The 22,762-nt window shown below is 40.0% G+C and overlaps 1 protein-coding gene across 2 annotated transcripts in view; it reads left to right on the top strand.

Moving 5' to 3' along the window:
• The window catches only part of gabbr2 (gamma-aminobutyric acid (GABA) B receptor, 2), a 968,870-nt gene that overhangs the window by 668,168 nt on the left and 277,940 nt on the right, over window positions 1–22,762 (top strand). For both annotated transcript variants that reach the window (XM_043689956.1, XM_043689957.1), the window contains exons 6-7: window positions 8,061–8,249; window positions 8,538–8,774. In XM_043689956.1, coding sequence (XP_043545891.1) covers window positions 8,061–8,249; window positions 8,538–8,774 — 426 coding nt within the window. The remainder of the gene's footprint in view (window positions 1–8,060; window positions 8,250–8,537; window positions 8,775–22,762) is intronic.

The raw sequence follows: 22,762 nt of genomic DNA, 5'->3' as shown, positions 1-22,762 counted from the left end.
GTAGTGGACCCATCACTGATCCTTGTGGCACTCCACTGGTCACAGGTCTCCAGTCTGAAAAACAGCCCTCCACCACCACCCTCTGTCTTCTACCTTTGAGCCAGTTCTGTATCCAAATGGCTAGTTCACCCTGTATTCCATGAGATCTAACCTTGCTCACCGGTCTCCCATGGGGAACCTTATCGAACGCCTTACTGAAGTCCATATTGATCACATCTATCGCTCTGCCCTAATCAATCCTCATTGTTACTTCTTCAAAAAACTCAAATGTTTGTGGGACATGATTGTTCACGCACAAAGCCATGTTGACTATCCCTAATCAGTCCTTGCCTTTCCAAATACATGTACATCCTGTCCCTCAGGATTTCCTCCAACAACGTGCCCAACACTGACGTCAGACTCACTGGTCTATAGTTCCCTGGCTTGTCCTTACCATCCTTCTTAAACAGTGGCACCACATAAGCCAACCTCCAGTCTTCCGGCACCTCATCTGTGTCTATCGATGATATAAATATCTCAGCAAGAGACCCAGCAATCACTTCCCTAGTTTCCCACACAGCACTAGGGTGAACATAGTTTGGAAATAAGGGTCTCAGTTTTAAATCAGATGTGAGGCAAGTTTTTTTTTCTCATAGGACTGAGAGTATTTGGAATTTCCTTAAAAGGCAGTGAATGCAGAATTTTAAAATATTTTTAAAGCAGAGGTAGATAGATTCTTGATTACCAAGAGGATGAAAGATTATTGGGAGTATGCAGGAATGTAGAGTTGAGTTTAAATTCTGATCAGTCAAGATCTTATTATAGCAGAGAATACTCAAAGAGCTGAGTAGCCGACTCTTACTCCTTATCTAAATAGTGATCATAACACAATTGAGTTGAATGGAGTGTTTGAAAGTGAAAAGCACAGATCAGCTAGTAGGTTTAGGTCAGGCCAACATTAATAAGATGGGGCAGAGACTGTGTCCATTGTAAACTGGGAAAATATAGCAGATACATTGAATAATTACTTTTTTTTTAGATTAGATTACAGTGTGGAAACAGGCCCTTCAGCCCAACAAGTCCACACCGACCCGCCGAAGCGCAACCCACCCATACCCCTACATTTACCCCTTACCTAACACTACGGGCAATTTAGCATGGCCGATTCACCTGACCTGCAGGTCTTTGGACTGTGGGAGGAAACCGGAGCACCCGGAGGAAACCCATGCAGACACGGGGAGAACGTGCAAACTCCACACAGTCAGTCACCTGAGTCGGGAATTGAACCCGGGTCTCAGGCGCTGTGAGGCAGCAGTGCTAACCACTGTGCCACCATGCCGCCCACCACAATAATTTTCCTCATTATTTACAGTAGCAAAGGTGGATAGCCTACCTGAAGTCACAAGGATTCAGGCACAAAGTCTAAATAAAATTAATTGAAATAAAACATTGGTAATGAGGTGATTAATGGAATTAAAAAGTGACAAATCCTCAGGACCTGATGGTTTCCATCCAAGGATATTAAAGGAGGTCGGAGAGAACATTGTAGATGCGATAACTGTAACCTATCAGAGTATCTTAGATACAGGGGTCATCCCTCTGGATTGAAAAATTGCACATGTCATTCCGCTTTTAAAGAGGATGAGAGAAATACGGTGGGGAAATTGTTGGAGTCTATAATCAAGGATGGGGGATCTGCACACCTTGAAAATGTTCAGTTCATCAGGGAGAGCCAGCATGGATTCATGACAGGTATCCATCTCTCACCACCTTTAAAGTATTCAAAACTCTGCCTCTATCAACTTCTAAGGAGGTGGACATCCTTGTTTTTGTGGTTCCTCTGACTTTTTACATTGCCATTTTTAAAAAATTAATTTGTAGGATGTGGTCGTTGTTGGCTGGCTAACATTTGTAACCTGTCCCTAGTTGCACTTGAGAAGTTGGTAGTGAGCTGCCTTCTTGAACCACATTAAAAATCACGCAATGCTATTCCTTCATCAGGCGGCTGGGATGGGGGGGGGATGCAGGATCATAGGATGCAGAATTTATACTAAAAGATCAAAGTGTCATGGAACTGATACAATGTATTGAACAAACCCATTGTTTCGTCTTTAATCACTTAGAATGGATTGCAGTTTAGATTCATTAATATGTAAGTCCCAGAACTTCTTTCAAGTCATATTCCTAAGATTACTTAAGGTTTTATATAAAAAGAGTGACATCTCAGCTCAGACAATGCATTAAAGGTGTGAGGTTAGAGTCTGTCTGCATTCCAAACTTAAATCAGATCAGTGCTATTTCCAAAGTAGGAATATATAAAATGTCACATGAACTGACTGCCTACAGACTGTGTTTTTTGAATAAAATAGAATGTATCTACTAATATAAATCTGCAAATGCAAATTCACCCCATATATGTATGTGTTCGTGTGTGTGAGGGTGAGGGAGAGTATGTATGTGTGCGCATGTGTATGTGTGCATGTGTGTGACGGAATCGCTGCAGTCCACTTACTTTGGATTGACCCCGAATGTCAATGGGGGGGGGAGGGAGGGAATTCCAGGATTTTGACTCAGTTTTGATTTTGAGGTCCTTGCTACCTTTCATAATTCTAGAGCAATTTTGCCACCCTACTAACATGGTCCCATTCACTCCTATTGCTAATACTGCCTGTGCCCTTTGAAATTACCAGTAAGATATTTATTATGTATTAGTAGCCAAGTAAAAATGGTTGTCTGCAAAAAGTAAGCTGCACTAATAATCTCTTGAAATACAATGGCAAAGACAAATCAAGACAACCTAAGGAGCTTAGTGAAGGGAATTCTGTGCAAACTGATCTCATTTTTCTAAATTGCAAAGTAAGCAATCTTTGCTATTGGAATCAAAAGCAGAAATTGTTGAAGAAACTCAGCAGGTCTGGCAGGATCTGTGGAGAGAGAGAAGCCAGAGTTAATGTTTTGAGTCCAGTGACCCTTCACTTTCTCTAGCAATTTTTGCTTCAGATTTCCACCATCTTTGTTTTGTTTTCTTATTGAATATCTAGTGAAATCAGCAATCTGCAGATTTACCTGCACCTCCACACACATCATCTATTGCATCCTCTGCACCCGATGTGGCCTCCTCGAAGATTGCAGGTTAGGAAGGCGGTGCTGAGTTCGATGGATTTGACTGAGACAAGGTATTTCCCCTCCCCCCACCTTGTCTCAGTCAAATCCATCGAACTCAGCACCGCCTTCCTAACCTGCAATCTTCTTCCCGACCTCTCCGCCCCCACTCCCGTCTGACCTATCACCCTCACCTTGACCTCTTTCCACCTATCACATTTCCGACGCCCCTCCCCCAAGTCCCTCCTCCCTACCTTTTATCTTAGCCTGCTGGACAAACTTTCCTCATTCCTGAAGAAGGGCTTATGCCCGAAACGTCGATTCTCCAGTTCCCTGGATGCTGCCTGACCTGCTGCGCTTTTCCAGCAACACATTTTCAGTCAGAAAGAATACACAACCTGTGCATTTTCACCATAGCACTGGTACATCATGACAAACATCAACCAACCACCTTCCATCAATGTTATGTACAGCACTTTTCTGACAGAAATCAGGATGGTCACTAGTCTTCAGACGGACCAAGCATGATACCCTTCAGTGCAACTTGATGTCAACTCCTGATGAAAATCCTGGTGTTAATCTGAGGTAAAACAATCAGCTGAAGCTCCAGTGACTGCCACCATCCAACTTGTGAAGCCAACACTCCCAATAGTATAAACAAAGCTATTTACGCACCACTAATATGCTATCTGTTCTGGAAATCTAAAATAAAAACAGAAATATTGGGATTTTTCAGCAGATCAGGCATCATCCACGAAGAGAAACAAAGCTAGTGTTTCAAAGTCATTGCTCCTGAACCGTTAACTTTGTTTCTCTCCACAGATACTACCTGAAGCTGTGGAAAACCTGTAGTGACTTCTCCTCTGTGTGTGACTCAATCACGGGTATCTGAGATTAATACATAGCGGCCTGTTTTCACTGATGAAAAGCATGGAACTGCAACAAAAATACACATACAGAAATTTGATTTGGAGATAGCACCACTGTTCCTACATCCAAATAAAAATGTCCATCAAACAGCCCATTAAATTGTTAATAACAGAGGCGTCAACAGTTCATGTATTTTAATCTTATTCAAATAAATATTGGGGCTTTGACAAAAAAGACCCACAGGGAAAATAAACTTATTATAAGCACATAAAGATGTCAATCAAGCAAAGTCAACACTCCACTCCGCCTGACAAAACAGAATCCCAACCAAGCTTTTACTTTTATTGGGTCCGCACTCCCCCACAATAATTACTGAATGAGTGGGTACTGTATTTCTCCTCTCAGCAGTTTCACACTCACTATTGTGATCATATGACTCAGTGTTTATGTACACCATGTACATTAGATGAACAGGAATGGAAGTGGTGTAATTTAGCATTGATTTATTATGGAAATTATAAGGGATCATGCAGAGTGGTTGGGGGCGTTTTGGCCTTATCTTTCCGAAATTTTCCCAACTTGAATCGGTAGTCAGGCAGAAGCTGGTCTGATGGTGCAAAAATTGTAGGAGGCGAGGAGATGCCTATCCCCGCAATGGATCTGGCCAGTTCAGAAATTGAGGGTACTGGGATTACCACTGACAAAAAATGAGGCTGCTGGGAATGGGGATGGGCATTTCAGAATTGGACTCTTACCTGGTAAGATTTTTGAGTCCACTGTATTTCTGAATACTTGGAAGTGCATAGTAAAATAGAGCAAAGTCAGCAAGGTTTCCTCAAGGAAAAGCCATGTCTGACAAATCTGTTAGAAACCTTTGAGGAATTAATCAGCAGGTTAGACCAAGGAGAGTCAATTAATGTTATCTATCTGGACTTCAGAAGGACTTTGGTAAGGTGCTGCACAGGAGGCTGCTGAGTAAGATAAGGGCCCATGGTATTAGAGGCCAGGTACTAGCATGGATAGAAAATTGGCTGTTTGGCAGAAAGCAGAGAGTGGGGATAAAAGGGTCCTTCTCAGGATGGAAGCCAGTGACTAGTGTTGTTCTACAAGGGTCCATGTTGTGGCCACAACTTTTCACTCTATACAATAATGATCCAGGTGAAGGGGGCATTCTGGCTAAGTTTGCAGATGATACAAAGATAGGTGGAGGGGCAGGGAGTATTGAGGAGGTGGGGTGACTGCAGAAAGATTTAGACAGCTTAGTAGAGTGGGCAAGGAAGTGACAGATGAAATGCAATGTAGGAAAGTGTGCGGTCATGCACTTTGGTAGGAAGAATAGAGGCATGGACTATTTTCTAAATGGGGAGCAAATTCAGAAATTATAAGTGTAAAGGGATTTGGGAGTCCTACTCTGGGTTTCTCTTAAGGTAATCTTGCAGGTTGGGTCGGTAGTTCAGAAGGCAAATAAAATGTTGCCATTCATCTCGAGAGGACTAGAATATAAAAGCAGGGATGCACTTCTGAGGCTTTATTAGGGTCTGGTCCAACCACATTTAGAGTATTCTAAGCAACTTTGGGCCCAAATCTAAGGAAAGATGTGCTGGCCATGGAGCAGGTCCAGAGGAGGTTCACAAGAATGGCCCCAGGAATGAAAGGCTCAACATATGAAGAACATTTGAGGCCTCTGGGGCTGTATTTGATGGAGTACAGGATGGGAGGGGGAGGGGATGGAATCTGATTGAAACATTCAGAATATTGATCAGCTTGGACAGAGTGGATGTTGGGAAGATGTTTCCCTTGGCAGGAGAGTGAGGACCTGAGGGCACAGCCTTGGAATAAAGGGAAGACCTTTTAGAATGGAGAATAAGGAGAAATGTCTTTTGCCAGAGAGTGGTAAATCTGTAGAATTCATTGCCACAGAAGGCTGTGGAGGCTAAGTCATTGAGTATATTTAAAACAGAGATAGATAAGGTCTTGATTGTCAAGGGGATCAAAAGTTACAGGGAGAAAGTGGGAAAATGGGTTTGAAAAACCGATCAGCACGATTGAATGGTGGATGAGACACGATTGGCCTGTTTATGCTTATTCTCTCAATTTAAAAATAAATAACTTTTTAGTAGTAAGTTCATTGATAAATCAGCCTTTATATGAAAATGGAAGAAGCCATGTCTAAGTATTAATTTACATACATACTAATGAGAGTAATCAATGCATGATTCACGTGAAGAAAATAAACAGCTGACAAGTCAGCCTTGACTATATTGATTTCGATGTGTGGGATTTCATTCAAGGCTTAATTGGGGATTCCCTTGAGGGCTTTTATGGGTAGTTGAACAGAAAGCTGTTAATAGTATTGAATTCTCAAATCCCATCAAGGGTGAACTGCAAAGTGTTCGAAGGGAATTGGATGAGGGTTGCAAATATTTACAAGAAGAAAGTAACATGCTGCATGGTAAATCAGAAAATATATAATTTCACTAGCAGTGAATATCCCTTCCAGTTTGCAGGCTGTGTCAAGAAAATCACAGTTGTTAGTTTTATACTAGTTAAGTAACGCATATTTCTGCTAAAAAGAATGTGTAACCAATTTAATCACAACTACTCCATGATTGGCAACATTCCGCTGAACGTAGTCATTAGCCATGAACCTGACAAGAGACAAAAAAAAAACTTTAGGGTTTATTTGCAAATGAATTTTGGGTATAAATAATGAACTCTTAGAAAAAAAAAGGAAAAATAAAATTCCATTGTATTAGAATTTGATTTGCCAATGTGAAATGTCAGTGCAGTATGACATAAGGAGATCTATAACCTGCTTTGTCTATGATACTACTTGATAAAACTTGTACAGTTTGTTCCATCTCTTTGCCTCTTTCCTGTACCCTATCCATTTCTCATTCTCAATATGTATCTATTTCCTCTCTAATTGTTACAATGCCTTCTGATTCCCCTTCCAACCTTCTTTCTCATTGACAATCTCTGCCGTAACTGTGTTAAAGTAATCCTCCCAATTCTCCTAATTGAGATCCTAATATATTGCAGATAGTTTCTAATGAACCTGTTCAGGAATGTTATTTTGAGCAGGAGGGATTTGAACCCAGGCCCCCTTGTCTAGAAGTAGGGACACATCTACTACACAACAAGAGCCAGAGATATGAAAATTCTGAATAGTATTTCATTTATAGATTTTGTTTTAAAATTCAACCTGTTTTGCAATGTTATGACACACTTCTGGTACAGGTAGGACTTCGAACCTGTATCTCCTGGTCCAGAGGTAAGGACAATGCTACTGCAATAGACGAGCCCTCCCAAGAGCCCCCCCCCCAAGCACCCTGCTATTATATTTTCTGAATCAACCTGCTAAGAAATGCTATTACACAACTGTTGCACAGGTGGGACTTGTGCCCAGGTCTCATGGTCCAGAGCCCTGATAGATATTTTATAATCAATCAATTAGGAATTTTAGTACATGCCTTTGGAGCAGTGAGATTTGAAGGTAGGCCTCCTGGATCAGAGATAGGGATAATTCCATTATGTTGCAAATGCCCACACGGGCCTGATAGATATTTTTAATCAACCTGTCCAGATGTGTTATGGCACTCATCTGAAACAGGTGGGACTTGAATCCAGGCCTGCTGACTGTAATGCAGGGACACTACCATTACACCACAGAGCCCTTAAGTGTGCTAATAACTGGAAATTTGTTTTCCTGATTTATTCTTTTTATATCAATCCGCCTTTTTCATTACCTTTTTTGTATTCTCCTGCCAACAATTTTAGCAAAAAATATGTTGAGTCCATGTAGGTTTTCTTTGCTAAATTCTGTGATTCATTCTATGATTCTATGAGATCTGTTCTGATGCTTACCTGAAAGCAAGCCCGAGTTGGTTGGCTGTTAGCAATGAAAGGAGGGCCCAATTGTTTTACTGGGAAAGAGGTGCCAGATGCTTATGTTGGAGAATATCCAGTCTACCCTATCAAACCTCCTGAAAATTTTAAACACGGGTAAAAGATCTCTCATTAGTCAGCTATGCTCCAATGAAGATATTTAAAATTCTGTCTTCAGTCTTTAGTACAATCAATTGTGTTGGTTTGTGTTTTATTATTAGGCCTACAATGAGAATATGTATGGAATTAAATACCAGTGGATTATCCCAGGCTGGTATCAGCTAAACTGGTGGAAACCAATTGCTTCTATTTATTGCAATGAAAAAAATCTACTCACTGCCATGGAAGGATATGTAGCTGTGGATTTTGAGCCACTTAGCACAAAAGAAATCAAGACGATATCTGGGCTGGTGAGTGTGGATCTTTTAATGAATATTTAGAATTGTTATACAAATATGTGGGTGAATAAGAAATAAGCCACAAGCACCAAGAATACTAACTTCATCAACAAGAATCTGTGCCAGTGAACATTTCCTTCTGTCAACACTGGCTATATTGCTCTGAGGATAAGGAGGGGGAAACATTGAATGACAAAAATGTGGCAGAGATAGATGAACTGACAAAATAACTGTATAGTTCACTGTCTTTTCTTCAAAACCTTAATTCCGTTTTTCTAAACTTCTCATAATCTCCTGCAGACACCTCAACAGTACAAGCAAGAGTACAATAAAATGAGAGGTAGTGCTGAGTATAGCAAATTCCATGGATTTGCATACGATGGAATCTGGGTCATTGCTACAACATTACAACGAGCAATGGATAGTTTGAAACGCCTTGGCGATCCACAAAATATCCGTGACTTCAATTATGTGAACAAAGACCTTGGTCAGATCTTCCTTGATTCCATGAACGAAACCAACTTCTTTGGGGTGACTGTGAGTATTGTCATCTTTGACTGTTTTCCTTTGAACTATTCATGTATATTTTGTCCAATAATATTTGGAGAATTTTGATAGGTTGAAATGCTTATTTCTCATTATAAAAAGAATAAAGAATAATACAGCACAGGTACAGGTCCTTCAACCCTCCAAGCCTGCACTCCACATTTTGCCCTTCCATATTAAAACTGTCTTCACTTATGGAACCTGTATCCCTCTCTTCCATTCACATTCATGTATTCAAAATAAAACAGGGAAGATATAAACAGAGTATGTTTTCTGTCACTGTGTTATCAAATGGAAACCTTATCGTAGACAATGTTCCCTCATGATTGTATCGCACCCTGAAGGACAGGTCTCTAAACAGTAGCTATGCAAAATATTAAAGGCCCTCACACTTCAATGAATTGACCATGCACTATCAATAAAAATTGAGATATGTACTAAAGGCAAACATCTGATTTGGTTGGTGAATTGCAAATACACTTAGTGGAATTGGAGAGGATATGTCTGTGACTAGAAAATAACCATTTAATGTGATGAATTTCAATTATACTGGTAGAAGTAACCTCAAAGTTAACAGCCTTGTATCTCGGGATTTACTGTCACAAACTTGAAAAGTTAGCATGAATTTCCAGTGCAAATGTCGGAGAGATTTGGTCCTGATTGAAACTTTTTTTTTAATTGGTGCTTCTGCATGTTTTATTAACTTTTAGATTGAGAATTTAGAAATGGTTGACTCAAATGTTTGAATTTGAGGAAAGTTTGGGATCGACATCATCTTCTTTGGTTGTCTGATTACAACACATGCTGAAATGTTTACTGATCTTGTTGTTGAAATTAAATAACAAACTTTCAGTCACATGCTATTTCGTAATTATGTTGAAAAACTTCCAAGTATCGATCCCTACAGCCTTTTGTTTGATGTGTTGTTAAAATATTAGGCATGCACTGCACTTTAGAAATACGGTAGTATCTGACACATTCAATTCAATTCATGATTGGTTAAATGGAAGGATAATCTATTGAATTTTGCTATTGAGGGAGATATACGCACTCCGAGAAGTCTCACATTTACCAATTGTTGCGTTTTGTCAACATTTTAGGACTGTTGCATTTTGTTAATTGATTAAGTACATTCAATAAAAGTTACACTCCTGATTCCTTGGCTAGAGCACAGATTAGAAAACTGAATATGGAATTTAACAAACCTTTCTGGGTACTAGGAACAATATAAATGAGCTGGAAATGTGTTGCTGGAAAAGCGCAGCAGGTCAGGCAGCATCCAGGGAACAGGAGAATCGACGTTTCGGGCATAAGCCCGAATGCTGCCTGACCTGCTGCGCTTTTCCAGCAACACATTTCCAGCTCTGATCTCCAGCATCTGCAGACCTCACTTTCTCCACAATATAAATGAGCCCTATTGAGCTGTGAGACTGATTATTTAATTTTCACTAATCTTGCTCTGTTCCACGCTGGGTGACTTCTACTGCTTCCACTCTGGCCCTCAACTAAATTTTTCTAGGAGAAAGTGAGGACTGCAGATGCTGGAGACTAAAATTGCCAAGCAGACCTTAATAACATAAAATATCAGTCCTGATTAACATATTTAGAACTAAGGACACATTCTTCCTGTATATTGTTCGTTATCAAAAAGAAGTCCACAATAAGAATAAAACACAGAATCGTGCCAACTAGTCTTCAGTTTTCACCACAGAGAAAGTAGTTAAAATTCAGAATCTGTGATATCCGTTTAGTTACCCCTATGTTTTTGTTCTTCAAAGCCAGAATGTAATACAGTAACCAACATTGTACATAATAATACAGGAAGGATCAAACACATGATTCATAAAAACTCAGGATCACTTCTTGGAATGTACTGAATCACTCTGCTTATACTATCAGAGATCTTATTTGATTCCTTACTTCTGCTTTACATTGGATTCTTAACTTTGAGCTATCTCTGTAGATCACTCTCTTGCACAGTGTCCTGTAGTTAACTATTGTTCCATGGATATTACTATTGATCTCTTCTTTCCCAGATACATTACCTTGCGTTTATATGTATTAAACAATCAACTATTTGTCAACCCCTAATATTCCAAATTCAGCTTCCTCCAACTGCAAAGTGATAGATCCATGTTAACTTACTTAGAGCCTGGGTCAGGAGTTAAAATCAGGCCTGATATTTCCACAGCTTATTTGAACATTCAAAAGCCCATTCCATTCAATTGTTGAATCATAGGAGACTCTTTAGATGATTAAAATCAACACTTTTTTTTATTTTCAGTATCATCAAAAGAATGTCTGCTTGAACATTAAAAATAAAACCTGGGAGATTGAGAATGTTCAGTTACTTAAGATCCTTGACCTTATCTGGCTCCAGTTCAGATGCTGTTCTTTTGTTGTTTTGTAATTTCATTACATTGTGGTTTGATCATAGTCAATCATGTTTGCAAATCTCTATTGGAAACTGTGAATTGTAAGTGTAAGTCTGGTATATAGGGCAACATCAGTTTTTCCAGGCCCAGAACTCTGTTTTTGCATATAGGTCAGCCTCCTTTTTCAGCTACGATACACTACATGAACATTGTTAGTTATTTTAAATTATCCATCCCAATAGTGCATGTTTTATACACCACGTATAGTTAACGATGTTCAAGGAATCAAACAGACAATATGACTGTGTTGTAAAGATATGCCTGATTTCAAGACAGACCCACATTGGGGGCTGAAGACCTTTGAAAATGATGATCACACACAAACTGATGTACTCATTATATTTAGCACATAATAAGTCAATGCATTTTTGGAAGAACTTTTCAAGTTTTCAAAGGTTGACTTAGACATTGATGTCTATGCAACTTCTCTCCTCGTGTTACAAATATTGATTTTTTTTTTGTTTGCCACATCCTTGACATGACAAATTGTGACAGGCAGATTTAGCAGGAAGGCAGCAAGCTGAAGTTTTCATTTCCATCACTTGGAAATGAAACTTCCACAACAACTTGATGAAGGAGCAGTGCTCCAAAAGCGAGTGCTTCCAAATAAACCTGTTGGACTATAACACTGGTGTTGTGTGATTTCTAACATTTTCATTTCCAACATCTTTTCAGGCATAGTGGCACAATGCTAGAAATAGATTGATGCAGTGAGTTACAGGTCCACCAAATTCAAAACAGCCAGAAGCAAACCTAGTTTCATTTTTACAGAAACATCTGTACAGTTAGAGGTACAAATCCTCAGTTAAAATCTGTAAAACAATATATACATTGCTGATAAAACAAGTATTCATTAACATTACCTATAGTTGAAATGCTGTGATGAGTGAGAAGGAATAACTATGAGTTTGCTGCAGTAATGAAAGTGCAGCATCTGAATAGAACCATCTAGAGCATCCTTCACTTCATTTTGGAAAATAATTTTCCCTAAAATCTTGTGCTGCACTTTTATTGAATGGTCATTGCTGAACAGTTTTAGGACAAGCTAGCACAGCCACTCCCCATTTCTGGGGCCTTTACACAAATGACTTATGCATTTGTCGAGAGTCACAAACATTGCTGTACAACACCAAGGAATATCCCCTCTATAGACAAATCGCAGACTATTTGCCTTAAGCTCAGGAAATTAAGTGTTTATTGCTTTGCTCCAGAGATTTGCATTTGCTAGATAAATTTAAGAAATTGCTTCAGTGTTCCAAATAAAATTTGTCCTCAGTCAATACTAAAATCAAGTTTCCATCAATGAATTAGTTAATTATGGTGTCATGTTTCTTGATTCAGATCTAATTTAAAACCAAGTATATTTTGATATTGAGGCACAGCTATAAGAGGGTTAGCAGATTTTAATTTTCTTATTGGCAGGCTATCTTTTAGGCTGGTGAGTAAGTAGCCTATCTATGTGATGGGAACAACAAATGAAGGATCTGGTCCTGCAATGCTTAAAACATGTTAAGCACTATATAATGTACTTGCTTGATTGTTGTGTGGTAAATACACTGCTCATTGCCTGCATGCTTGTATTCTACAAAAAAAAAGCCATGAGGTTTGCATTAACAACATTTCCCTAACGAGTGACCTAGAAGAAAGACAATTCTAGTAGGCACATGACGACACCACCACTTCCAGGATTTGTTCCCCACACCTGTCCTTTATTGGACATATATTGCTTTTCTGCTAAAACCTTGAAACCCCCTTCCTAAAACCACTGTGACTGTGTCTTCATGACATTCTACTGCAACAAATCAGGAAGGTGTTCCATCACCCCTCTCAGCATCAATTAGGGATTGACAATAAATATTGTTGAGCGCAAGCCCTTTGAATGATTAAATAGGAAAAAAAACATCTGGTTCTACATTAGCAAATATTATTCAGGGTAATAGCCTCTATGTTCAATAAAAAAGTATTGATTGGTGATTAGAATCAGATAGGCCTCTTCTCCACATTATCCAATGATCATTGCTCGAGGTTACAGGTTGCAAAAACTCAATGAAAATAGAATCGGCATGTTAAATAGCCTGCCTTTAATTACTGTGTCTGCTCACATTTGAAGAATCACCATTTCAAAGAGGTAATAAAGAGCGCCTACAGAATGATATCTTTATTATCAAGAGTGGTTTGAAGAAAATTAAAATGAGCGAATCACTGGAGAAGATGTCTATTTTGTCTGTTCAAATGTATGTTCATCTACTCATACAGCATTTTTTTTTCTGCAATATATATTTTATTCATAATTTTTTAACGAGTACATTACAAAAGTATGAATACAAGTGTACTGTTTAAATGGAGAAAATCTGCAGAAAGTTGCAACACAAAGGGTCTTGAGATACTTGTCCACAAAATACAAAAAGCTATCTCACAGGTGAAGCAGGTAATCAGGAAGGTTAATGGAATGTTGGCCCATATTTCAAGGGAGTTGGTTTCAGAGTAGGGAAGTCCTACTGCAAGTACACAGTGTCCTGGTGAGACCACATCTGCAATACTGTAAGTAGTTTGTTCATCCTACTTAAGGAAAGATATTTATTTGGAGGCAGTTCAGAGAAGGTTCATTGAGATGATCCTGGGTATGGAGAGATTATCTTATGAGCAGATTGGGATTCTGTTCACTAGAGTTTAGGAGAATAAGAGGTGGTGTCATTGAAACATTCTTATGGGGCTTGACAAGGTGAATGCTGAGAGGATATTTTCCCTAATGGGAGAATCTAGGAGTAGAGGTCTTAATCTCAGAATAAAGAGGAGCCAATTTAGTACTGTAATAAGAAGGAATTTCTTTTCTCAGAGAGCTGAGAGTCTTTGGAACACCTTGCCACCTTGTGAGAGTACAGTCCTTGTGTATATTTAAGGCTGAGATAGATTGATTCTTCATCAGTGGGGAAGTCAAGAAAAGTGGATGTGAAAAATGTCGGATTAGCCATGATCCTACTGAATGCTAGAGCAGGCTTGAGGGGCCAAATCATTTACTCCTGTCCTATTTCTTACAGTCTAAAACATTATCACTTAAGAATTAGAATTTGCAATAAAATTCAACTTGTCTCAATACAACATGTTTCACTCTTAAGTGCCTCAACATAATTGTAATGCTTTTACAAGTTACAATACATGCTGCACATTAGGCATCTAGCCCAAGGACAAAATATTTCTGTTGAAAATTATGGCAAGAGCTACGATAAAAATGTTTCCTATGCATGATGCTCTACTCTGAGGTGCCTGAATATTATTCAATATTCTTGATGTTTACAAATGAATACCTTGTCAGACATACAGCATAAAATAGTCTATAGTTTCTATCCCATCAGTGTAAATGATTATAAGGCCTTTGAATGTGTTCGTGCAGCCATTATCCCAAACTTCAATGCATCCCTGACCTTGTCGTCCTAGCCCCTTGGAATGTGCCAGAGTGGCACATCAGGCGGGGGACAACTCTAATCGCAAAAGGTTTTAGGCAAATCAAAGAGTATCTTTCACCATGTTGATGGTCTTTCGTGCATAGCTATTGACTTGATGTGCATTCCTGGAAACAGCCCATAGGGCACAACACAGAGTTCTACACCAACAAACCAGCTTGCGGTATACCTCAACAAAATTACTGCATTTATCTCTAGACTTTGTTTGCAAAGGCACTTTCCACGAGGAGGTGAACAATGGTCTCTTCCCCACCATAGCGACTTCAAAGGTAATATGCAGTCCTCTCTTCAAGTCAAGCTTGATATCCAAGTAGATTGAGACTCAGCCCATTTGAGTTAGTTTTCACTATTTAGCCAACAATTGACAAGTCACGCCTTTTAGTTTGCTATTTGAGAACTCTGATTAAACTATGCCTGTTCTGTTAACACAGCAGAATGTAGAAATTGCAGTTTTACTCTTGCATCTTAAATTTGGCAGAATGTTTGGCTGCTTTATTTATGATACTCTTTGTGCCAATATGATGCAGTAAATTTTCAATAGTGTCCGCAATAACTAGTGATAGGATCTAGTACCTGGATGAATGATTGATTTATAATCAAATGTATTTTACAGTAATAAAAACAGTACATGCAGTGAAACACTTTTCCACTGATACAATGATCCAGTGCCATTTTGAAAGTTTGAAAAATTGAAAGATATAGTTTAAAGAGAGTCCTTATCATCGATGCCTTCACCACCATCCCTCCTCCACTACCACGCTGTTGTTTACCCTGGACCCAACAAATGTTGAAGTTGCCACTCTTCGGGCGCCTTCTTTACTTGTGAGGTCACAATTTAGTTTGGACATATAGAAGCACAGGATTTTGGACAGTTGTTTTGTCACTGATTTGATATTTTCTATAGAAGATGACTTATTTTCATGCCTTAGGTTTACTGTTTAATAGCTATGGTGCAAATAAAGAGTGGATTTAAGTACTTCACTAGACAGTGACCTGTCTGATGCTGTGTTGAATGAAGCATGGAGAGTTTTTGAGTCTGTGTGGCCGTGTTTGAGAGAGTGTTTTAAGTGCAATGTTTTTCTGTGAACAAGAGATGTTGTAGCAGGCTTGTGCTTATGCTCATTAATGTGATCTTCCTCCAATGCTATGATAGGAAACACATGAAATGTTATGTCTGACTGCAGCACATTAAGCAGTTCATCTTTTAAATGTAATGCCTTGCATAATGCAGACAATATTGAAACAGTCTTAAAATTATGTAATTTTTCTGCTTCACTTTGTGCCCTCTAGACTAAAGTATTGCTGTTGATATGATGACAATATGCAGAGATTTCAATATATCTGTGTTAATTTATCCACCCTTCATCTTTGTCAACACAACGGGACAGCTAATAGTGCCCATCCTTATCATTCTCCCTTTCATCAAGTTCCATTGTAAATAAATGTGAATTTAAGAATCTGTTTTCTTTAAAATAGATTTTTATTGAAAAATAGATTTTTAAAACTATTACAACAAATACAAAGCAATAAAATTCAAAACAATACAAAGAAAGAACACAAAAAAGTAAAAATAAACCCAACCCGCCCTCATGTACAAATGTGTAAATATATATTTCAAAAAATTAAAAAACAACTAACTATTTAAATAAATAATAACTAACAACAAACTAATAAATAGTAGCTTAGCCAAACAAGACACTCATATGTTCACAGTTCTTCCTCTCTAGATAGTGGACTCGTAAAGCACAGTCGTTTCAGTTATATAAAAGCCCTTGTTAGTGTGGCAGATAAACCTGTGTCCAGATATTCCAAAAAAGGGCTGCCTTGTCTTATAAAATTCTTAGTTTTGTGGTGTACCGTATTTGTGAGAAAATCGAAGGGGACATGCTCCATAACAATCTTCCGCCAACCCAACAGGCCCGAGGAGGGGGGAGAGGGGGGAGTTCAGATACCCAGCCTTGCAAAGAAAGTGAGGATGTTTAAAAAATTTTTCTTACACGCATCTGCAGGGAACACACTGGGTAGGCCAAGAAGAAGAGAGATCGGGTCCTTCTCCACCCTTACACCCAAAATCCTCTCCATTGCACCCACCACAGTGCTCCAGTATGTTTGAAACCTACCACAGGACCAGAGACAATGAGTTAGAGTGCCCGTGGATCCGAGTGGAGCCAAGTGGATCCTGTGGAGAATCTTCAACTGTAAAGCGTGGGTCCTATTGCAAATTGATATCTTTCTTGCGTTTTCCCAAATATCTTCCCATGCCTCTGAGGAGACCTCAGTGGCAAGCTCTCTTTCCCACACCCTGCAGAGTTGATCGAACTCATCTGAGGGGGCACCCCCCAATTGATGATATAAAGTCTTGACAGAAAGTATACTCTTAGCACTGAGCACCCTCCTCTCTATGTCAGGTTTGTAGGAATCAGTCAAAGTGTAGTCTTTTTTTAATAAACTCCCTAACATGAAAAAAATGGAAGAGACCCCGGTTAGATAGCTCATATTTCCATGCTAACTAATTAAAGGACATCATTGTGTCTCCTTCAAATAAATTGCCAATGCAAGACACACCCCTAGCAACCCAATGTTTGAATCCTGAATCTATCATCCCCGATTGAAAATCCGGCATGTCCATTCCCTCCCAATCTGTGAGGCAATTGCAGTTTAGCTAATTTAATGAGGGGCCACTTACAATGCCAAATTAAAGAGCGGAACCAGCCGTTCAGTCGCCTGAGTGTTTGTTTATTGAGAATCGGGGGAACATCCATATAGGGTATAGCAAACGAGAAGAATATTCATCTTAATAAGCACTATCCGATTCAACCACAAGACCAAAAGCACCTCCCATCTTTGAAGATCTTGTTTGATTTTGTCAAATAATTGAACAAAATTAGCTTTGAACAACCAATCCAGAACTGGAGTAATGAATATGCCCAAATACACAAACACCCCCGTGACCACTTAAATGGGAATCGAAATTCACCCTCAAGACCTAGTGCCTTGATAAGGCCATCCATAGGCATAGCCTCTGATTTAGCAAGATTAATCTTGTACCCCGAAAAGGCATCAAATGGACTGATGCATTGTATTAGGTGAGGCACCAAAACTGCTGGATTTGACAAAAAAAGGACATCGTCCACGTACAGCGAAATGTTATGTAATTTTGACCCCAAGTCTGGGGGAGCTGATATATTAGGATCCCTACAAATGGCCTCCACCAATGGTTCAATCCCCAATGTAAAAAGCAGTGGTGAGAGGGGACAACCCTGCCAGCTGACCCTAAAAATGTTAAAATTGCTTTATCGTACCCCATTGGTGATGACCACAGTGAGAAGGTCACTGTAGAGAACCTTTACCCATCTTATAAAGACTTCACCCAAGTCAAACCGCTCCAGAGTATAAAAAAGGTATGTCCACTCAACGTGGTCAAATGCCTTCCCTGCATCCTCAGAAATCACCAATCCCTGTATTGGACTAGTGTTAATACGCTTGAATTACATTAAGCAACCTCCTAACATTATTGGAGGATCTACGGTCCTTTATGAAACCTGTCTGGTCCTCTTTAACAATAGAAGGTAACACAGTCTCTAGCCTTAATGCAAGAATCTTAGAGAGGATTTTAAAGTCAACATTTAAGAGTGAAGTGGGCCTGTACCAACCACAGTCCTCTGGGACCTTCCCTTTTTTTAAGAATAAGAGAAATATTGGCCTCTCTCAGGGATGGCAGGAGACAATCATGTTGAGCATCAAGCCTGACAGTATGTTTATAAATTCCTTATAGAAGTCACTGGGAAGTCCGTCAGGACCAGACACCTTTCCACTCTGAAGCTGCTTCACAGTCTCCTGCACCTCTTGCTCTGATAAGGGGGCATTGAGAAAAGACTCCCGGTTCACACCTGGAAGCTCAAACTCCTTGAAAAAGGAGTCCATTTTGGCCCGACCCTCCTCACAACCCTCAGAGTGGTATAACTTAGAGTAGACTCTCTGGAATTCAATGTTAAGAGTCCCAGACCCTTCCCTAATCGCCGTAATGGCTTGAGGGGCACTCCTTTTCCTGGCGAGATACACTAAGTATTTGTCTGGCCTGTCACCATGCTTAGATAACTTTTAGTCTGCAAAAGTAAGCTCCTTCTTTGCCGTCTGCGTGAGCACAGAATTCAAAGCCGTCCACGAGGGCCTGTCAAAGTAAGCCCATTTGGCTGCCTTCAACCGTGCTTCAAGGAGACATTGCTACTCACTCTTCTGCCGTTTCCAACTGGCAGAGTAGGAAATAACTAACCTCTGGCATAGGCTTTGGCAGTTTCCCAAAGAATGGATGGCTTACTAACTGAGTTAATGTCTAGGAACACCCGAAATTCCCTAGAGAAATACTCCGCAAACTTATTATCCTCAAGGTGAAAGGGATCCAGTTGCCAGTGCCTCAGACCCACTGTAACATCCTTAATCCTAACCAACAGGTGTACTGGATTGTGATCAAAGATGGTAATATTACCAATCGTATAAGATGCCACCAAATTCAGGGTTACCACGGGGGTCAGAAAAAAATCATCCTGGTGTGACATCTGTGTGGATTGGAAAAGAACGTAAAATCCCTGCCTGAAAGGTGAGGTGCCTCCAGATGTGCCCACCAACGCTAACTCCACATACAGATCCACTAATTGTTTAGTTTGTACAGAAGGTATCGAGGAGGCCTTTGGGCAACCTGTCTGCTATGGGATCCATGAGACAGTTAAAATCTCCCCCTTTAATATGGCAGAACTCAAGACTGATCAATTCAGAGAACGCATCTACTGGAAATTTGTGGGGATGGGCCGGAGGGCAATAAACATTTAAAACATCATATGCTTCTCCATTTATCAGGGCTTTGAGAATTACAAACCTCCCGTGTGTATCTTTAACACACACTAGTAACTTAAATGGGTGATTCTCCTAACCAATATAGCCACTCTCCTAATCCTGGTATTAAAAGATGAAATGTAAACCTGATCAAAGCTATTCTGCTGTAGTTTCAAATGCTCCCTATCATCCAAGTGTGTCACCTGTAACAAAGCAATATCCACCCTTTCCTTTCTAAGACTTAAACGTACCTTCTTCCTCTTAATTGGTGAGGGACTCCCCTTGATGTTCCAGGTACACCATTTAATCAAGTCATTAGCCATAACCTTCTACAGTAACATTTAAATTCCAGAGAGAAACTCAAATTAAAAATCGCTGAGCCTTAATGTCACAAGATCCATTGAATATAAAAACTACATAAACTAAAACCACTGCAGTTAACAAACCTACAAAGTTATCCAAGATTATATACAACAAAAGCCAAAAAGCAAACCAACATATAAAGCACCAACGGCGCTGAATATAGGGGAACTCATCCGCTGCCCAAAGGGGGCAATTACCCATCCCAAACCCCAATTTTCCATCCCACTGTCAAGACTGCGGCCCAGGCATATAAATACCTGGACCGGGTATAAACTGTCCATAAGTAGGCATCTGGCCATCCCAACCATTTTCCCTCCTCCTAGCTAGAGCCACATGGCAAACACAAACAGAACAGAAAGAAAAACCATGAAATAGCAATGTGAACAAAGAATTATTTTTTAAAAGAAAGGGGTAAATAGTCCACCTATCCTTTGGTATCCTTTGTGGGCAGCACAGTGGCACAGTGGTTAGCTCTGCTGCCTCACAGTGACAGAGACCTGGGTTCAATTCCTGCCTCAGGTGACTGACTGTGTGGAGTTTGCACATTCTCCCCGTGTCTGCGTGGGTTTCCTCCGGGTGCTCCGGTTTCCTCCTACAGTCCAAAAAATGTGCAGGTTAGGTGAATTGGCCATGCTAAATTGCCTGTAGTGTTAGGTGCAGGGGTAAATGTAGGGGAATGAGTCTGGGTGGGTGCGCTTCGGCGGGTCGGTGTGGACTTGTTAGGCCGAAGGGCCTATTTCCACACTGTAAGTAATCTAATCTAACTTAACTAAGAAATTGAAAGTACACATCTCAACTGCTGCCAAACATAGCTTAGGCCAGATTATTACCAATAATTAAAAAAAGGAAAAGAAGGCTCCCAACTGCACTTCCTCTGTTTTTTTAAAGCAAAAAAAGCAAAGACATACCCAAACAACACCACTATTTCTACATACTAAATTATTCATATTAAGTTAATTTGTCCACAAAGTCTCTTGCCTTCTCTGACATGCCAAAGGGATGTACGGATCCATCCAAGGTGTTCCGAAGCACTGCCGGATACCTCACAGAGCACTGAATCCCAAGTTCCCTCAGTCTTCTCTTGACACTGTCATAAGATTTCCTTTTCTGGATCACCATCGCTGAGAAATCCTGGAAGAACATGATCTTAGAGCCCTCATAAATTAGTGCCTTCGGATTCTTACCCTGGATTCTGGAAGCTTCCATGATTCTCTCCTTTTCTCTATAAGGATGAAACCGCACAAAGAGAGTTTGAGGACTTTGACCCAGACCTGACCTCTGCGCGTGACCCTGTGAGCCCTCTCAATCTTGAAGCCTCTCATTCCAGCCTCCAAGTTAAGGAATTGCAGCAACCAGTCCCTAATAAATTCCGCTGGCCGCTCACCTTCCTTACCCTCCAGCAGACCGACAATCTGCATATTTTTTTCTCGTGGCCCTGTTCTCAAGATCATCCACTTGGTCACGCAAATTATGGACCTGCATCTCCAGGGCCTGGATCCTATCCTTGGAGGAACTGATATCAGCTGCCACCACTGTGACTCTGGGTTCAACCTCGTCCATCCTCTTTACCAGGACTCCCAGCTGCTGTTCATGTTTCTGTAGCATGATAGAGATTGGTGCCAGCTTCTCCTCTATCTGCTTACCCAACATCTCATGACATTTCACCAGCTCCTTCACCGGAGCTTGGTAGGTAATCATGTCTGAGGATCCTGCAGGCTGGGCTATGGGCCCGGCCTGGGACGCTCCTCCTCCCTTCTTTGACATCCTTGAATGGCGAAAACCCAGGTAAGTTGGTTTTCCACAATTTCCTGGGTTTCCATGACCTTTCTAGAGTCCCAGGATATCGCAATGATCCGGGTAAGGCAGGTTAGAAGTTTGTTCTGCAGTGCGGAGCTCTGCAACATGATCCTCCTAGATCGCCGCCATCTTGGATCCCCCGAATTTAAGAATCTTGATGTTGCCCATCTGTCTAGTTTCTTAGTGAATCTGAAAATGTTTAAATTTTCAGGAATAACTTCCAAAAGGGCAGTTGGATACTTGCCAGGTGCAAAACAACTGTGGTGCTTGAACATTGAATAAAATTGGAACCACTCAAACTGTTCTATAAAGGGGATTTGGGCCTTGTTTTAATGTTGCTGGCAAACTGAAGCCTCAAGCATACACCCTGCTGCATGCAGATACTAATTTATAGTCATTATCCAACCTCCTGCTGACCCAAACACGGATTGAAGAGGCAAATGGCTGATTCAAGTAGTGGGACACTCTACTCACCTCTTCTAAAGTGGCAAAAAGGATTCTACACTAGCATATGCAAGTCCTCTCTTGCTGAATCAGATATATGTGCTGGGTGCTTGTCTATTTGCAGGGCTGTCTAAATATTGTGGCAAAATGACTTGACTTTGCACCATTCTGACTCTGAAACAACAAGGCTGTAAATTGACATAAGTTGATAATTGAAGCATGGTTAAGGGTAGTGAAATGGGATTAGAGACTGTCTTAACTTTATTAAACATTCTAATAATTTGTTTGTATTGTTTTCTCTATCTGGTGTCAATTGGCTACCTTGTTTACTACCATTAGCATTTCTTTTGTTTTATTCAAACACTTTAATAATTGTCAAATAAAGGACATATTTTGTGAGGGAATCTTGAACATTCAGGTTTTGATCCCATAAGCAGTGTTTTCTTTTGTGAATAGATTTAAAACCATTTGCTCACTTTGCATGCTATTTTTATTCATGACTAAGGTAAAAGAACTGTGAGTAAAATTTACAAGCAAAGAGCTAAAAATCTGGAAATTAATTATTATTTAAAGTCTTTATTTCCCTTATTTCAAATATTTAGAAAGAAGCTGTCTCGGTAAGTGATTCTGTATAATGAAACTTGTTTTT

This window comes from Chiloscyllium plagiosum, chromosome 5, assembly GCF_004010195.1.
Source record: "Chiloscyllium plagiosum isolate BGI_BamShark_2017 chromosome 5, ASM401019v2, whole genome shotgun sequence".
In the NCBI taxonomy this organism is placed as follows: domain Eukaryota; kingdom Metazoa; phylum Chordata; class Chondrichthyes; order Orectolobiformes; family Hemiscylliidae; genus Chiloscyllium; species Chiloscyllium plagiosum.
The sequence above is the reverse complement of the archived record's forward strand: the minus strand, read 5'-3'. Positions and strand labels throughout refer to the sequence as shown.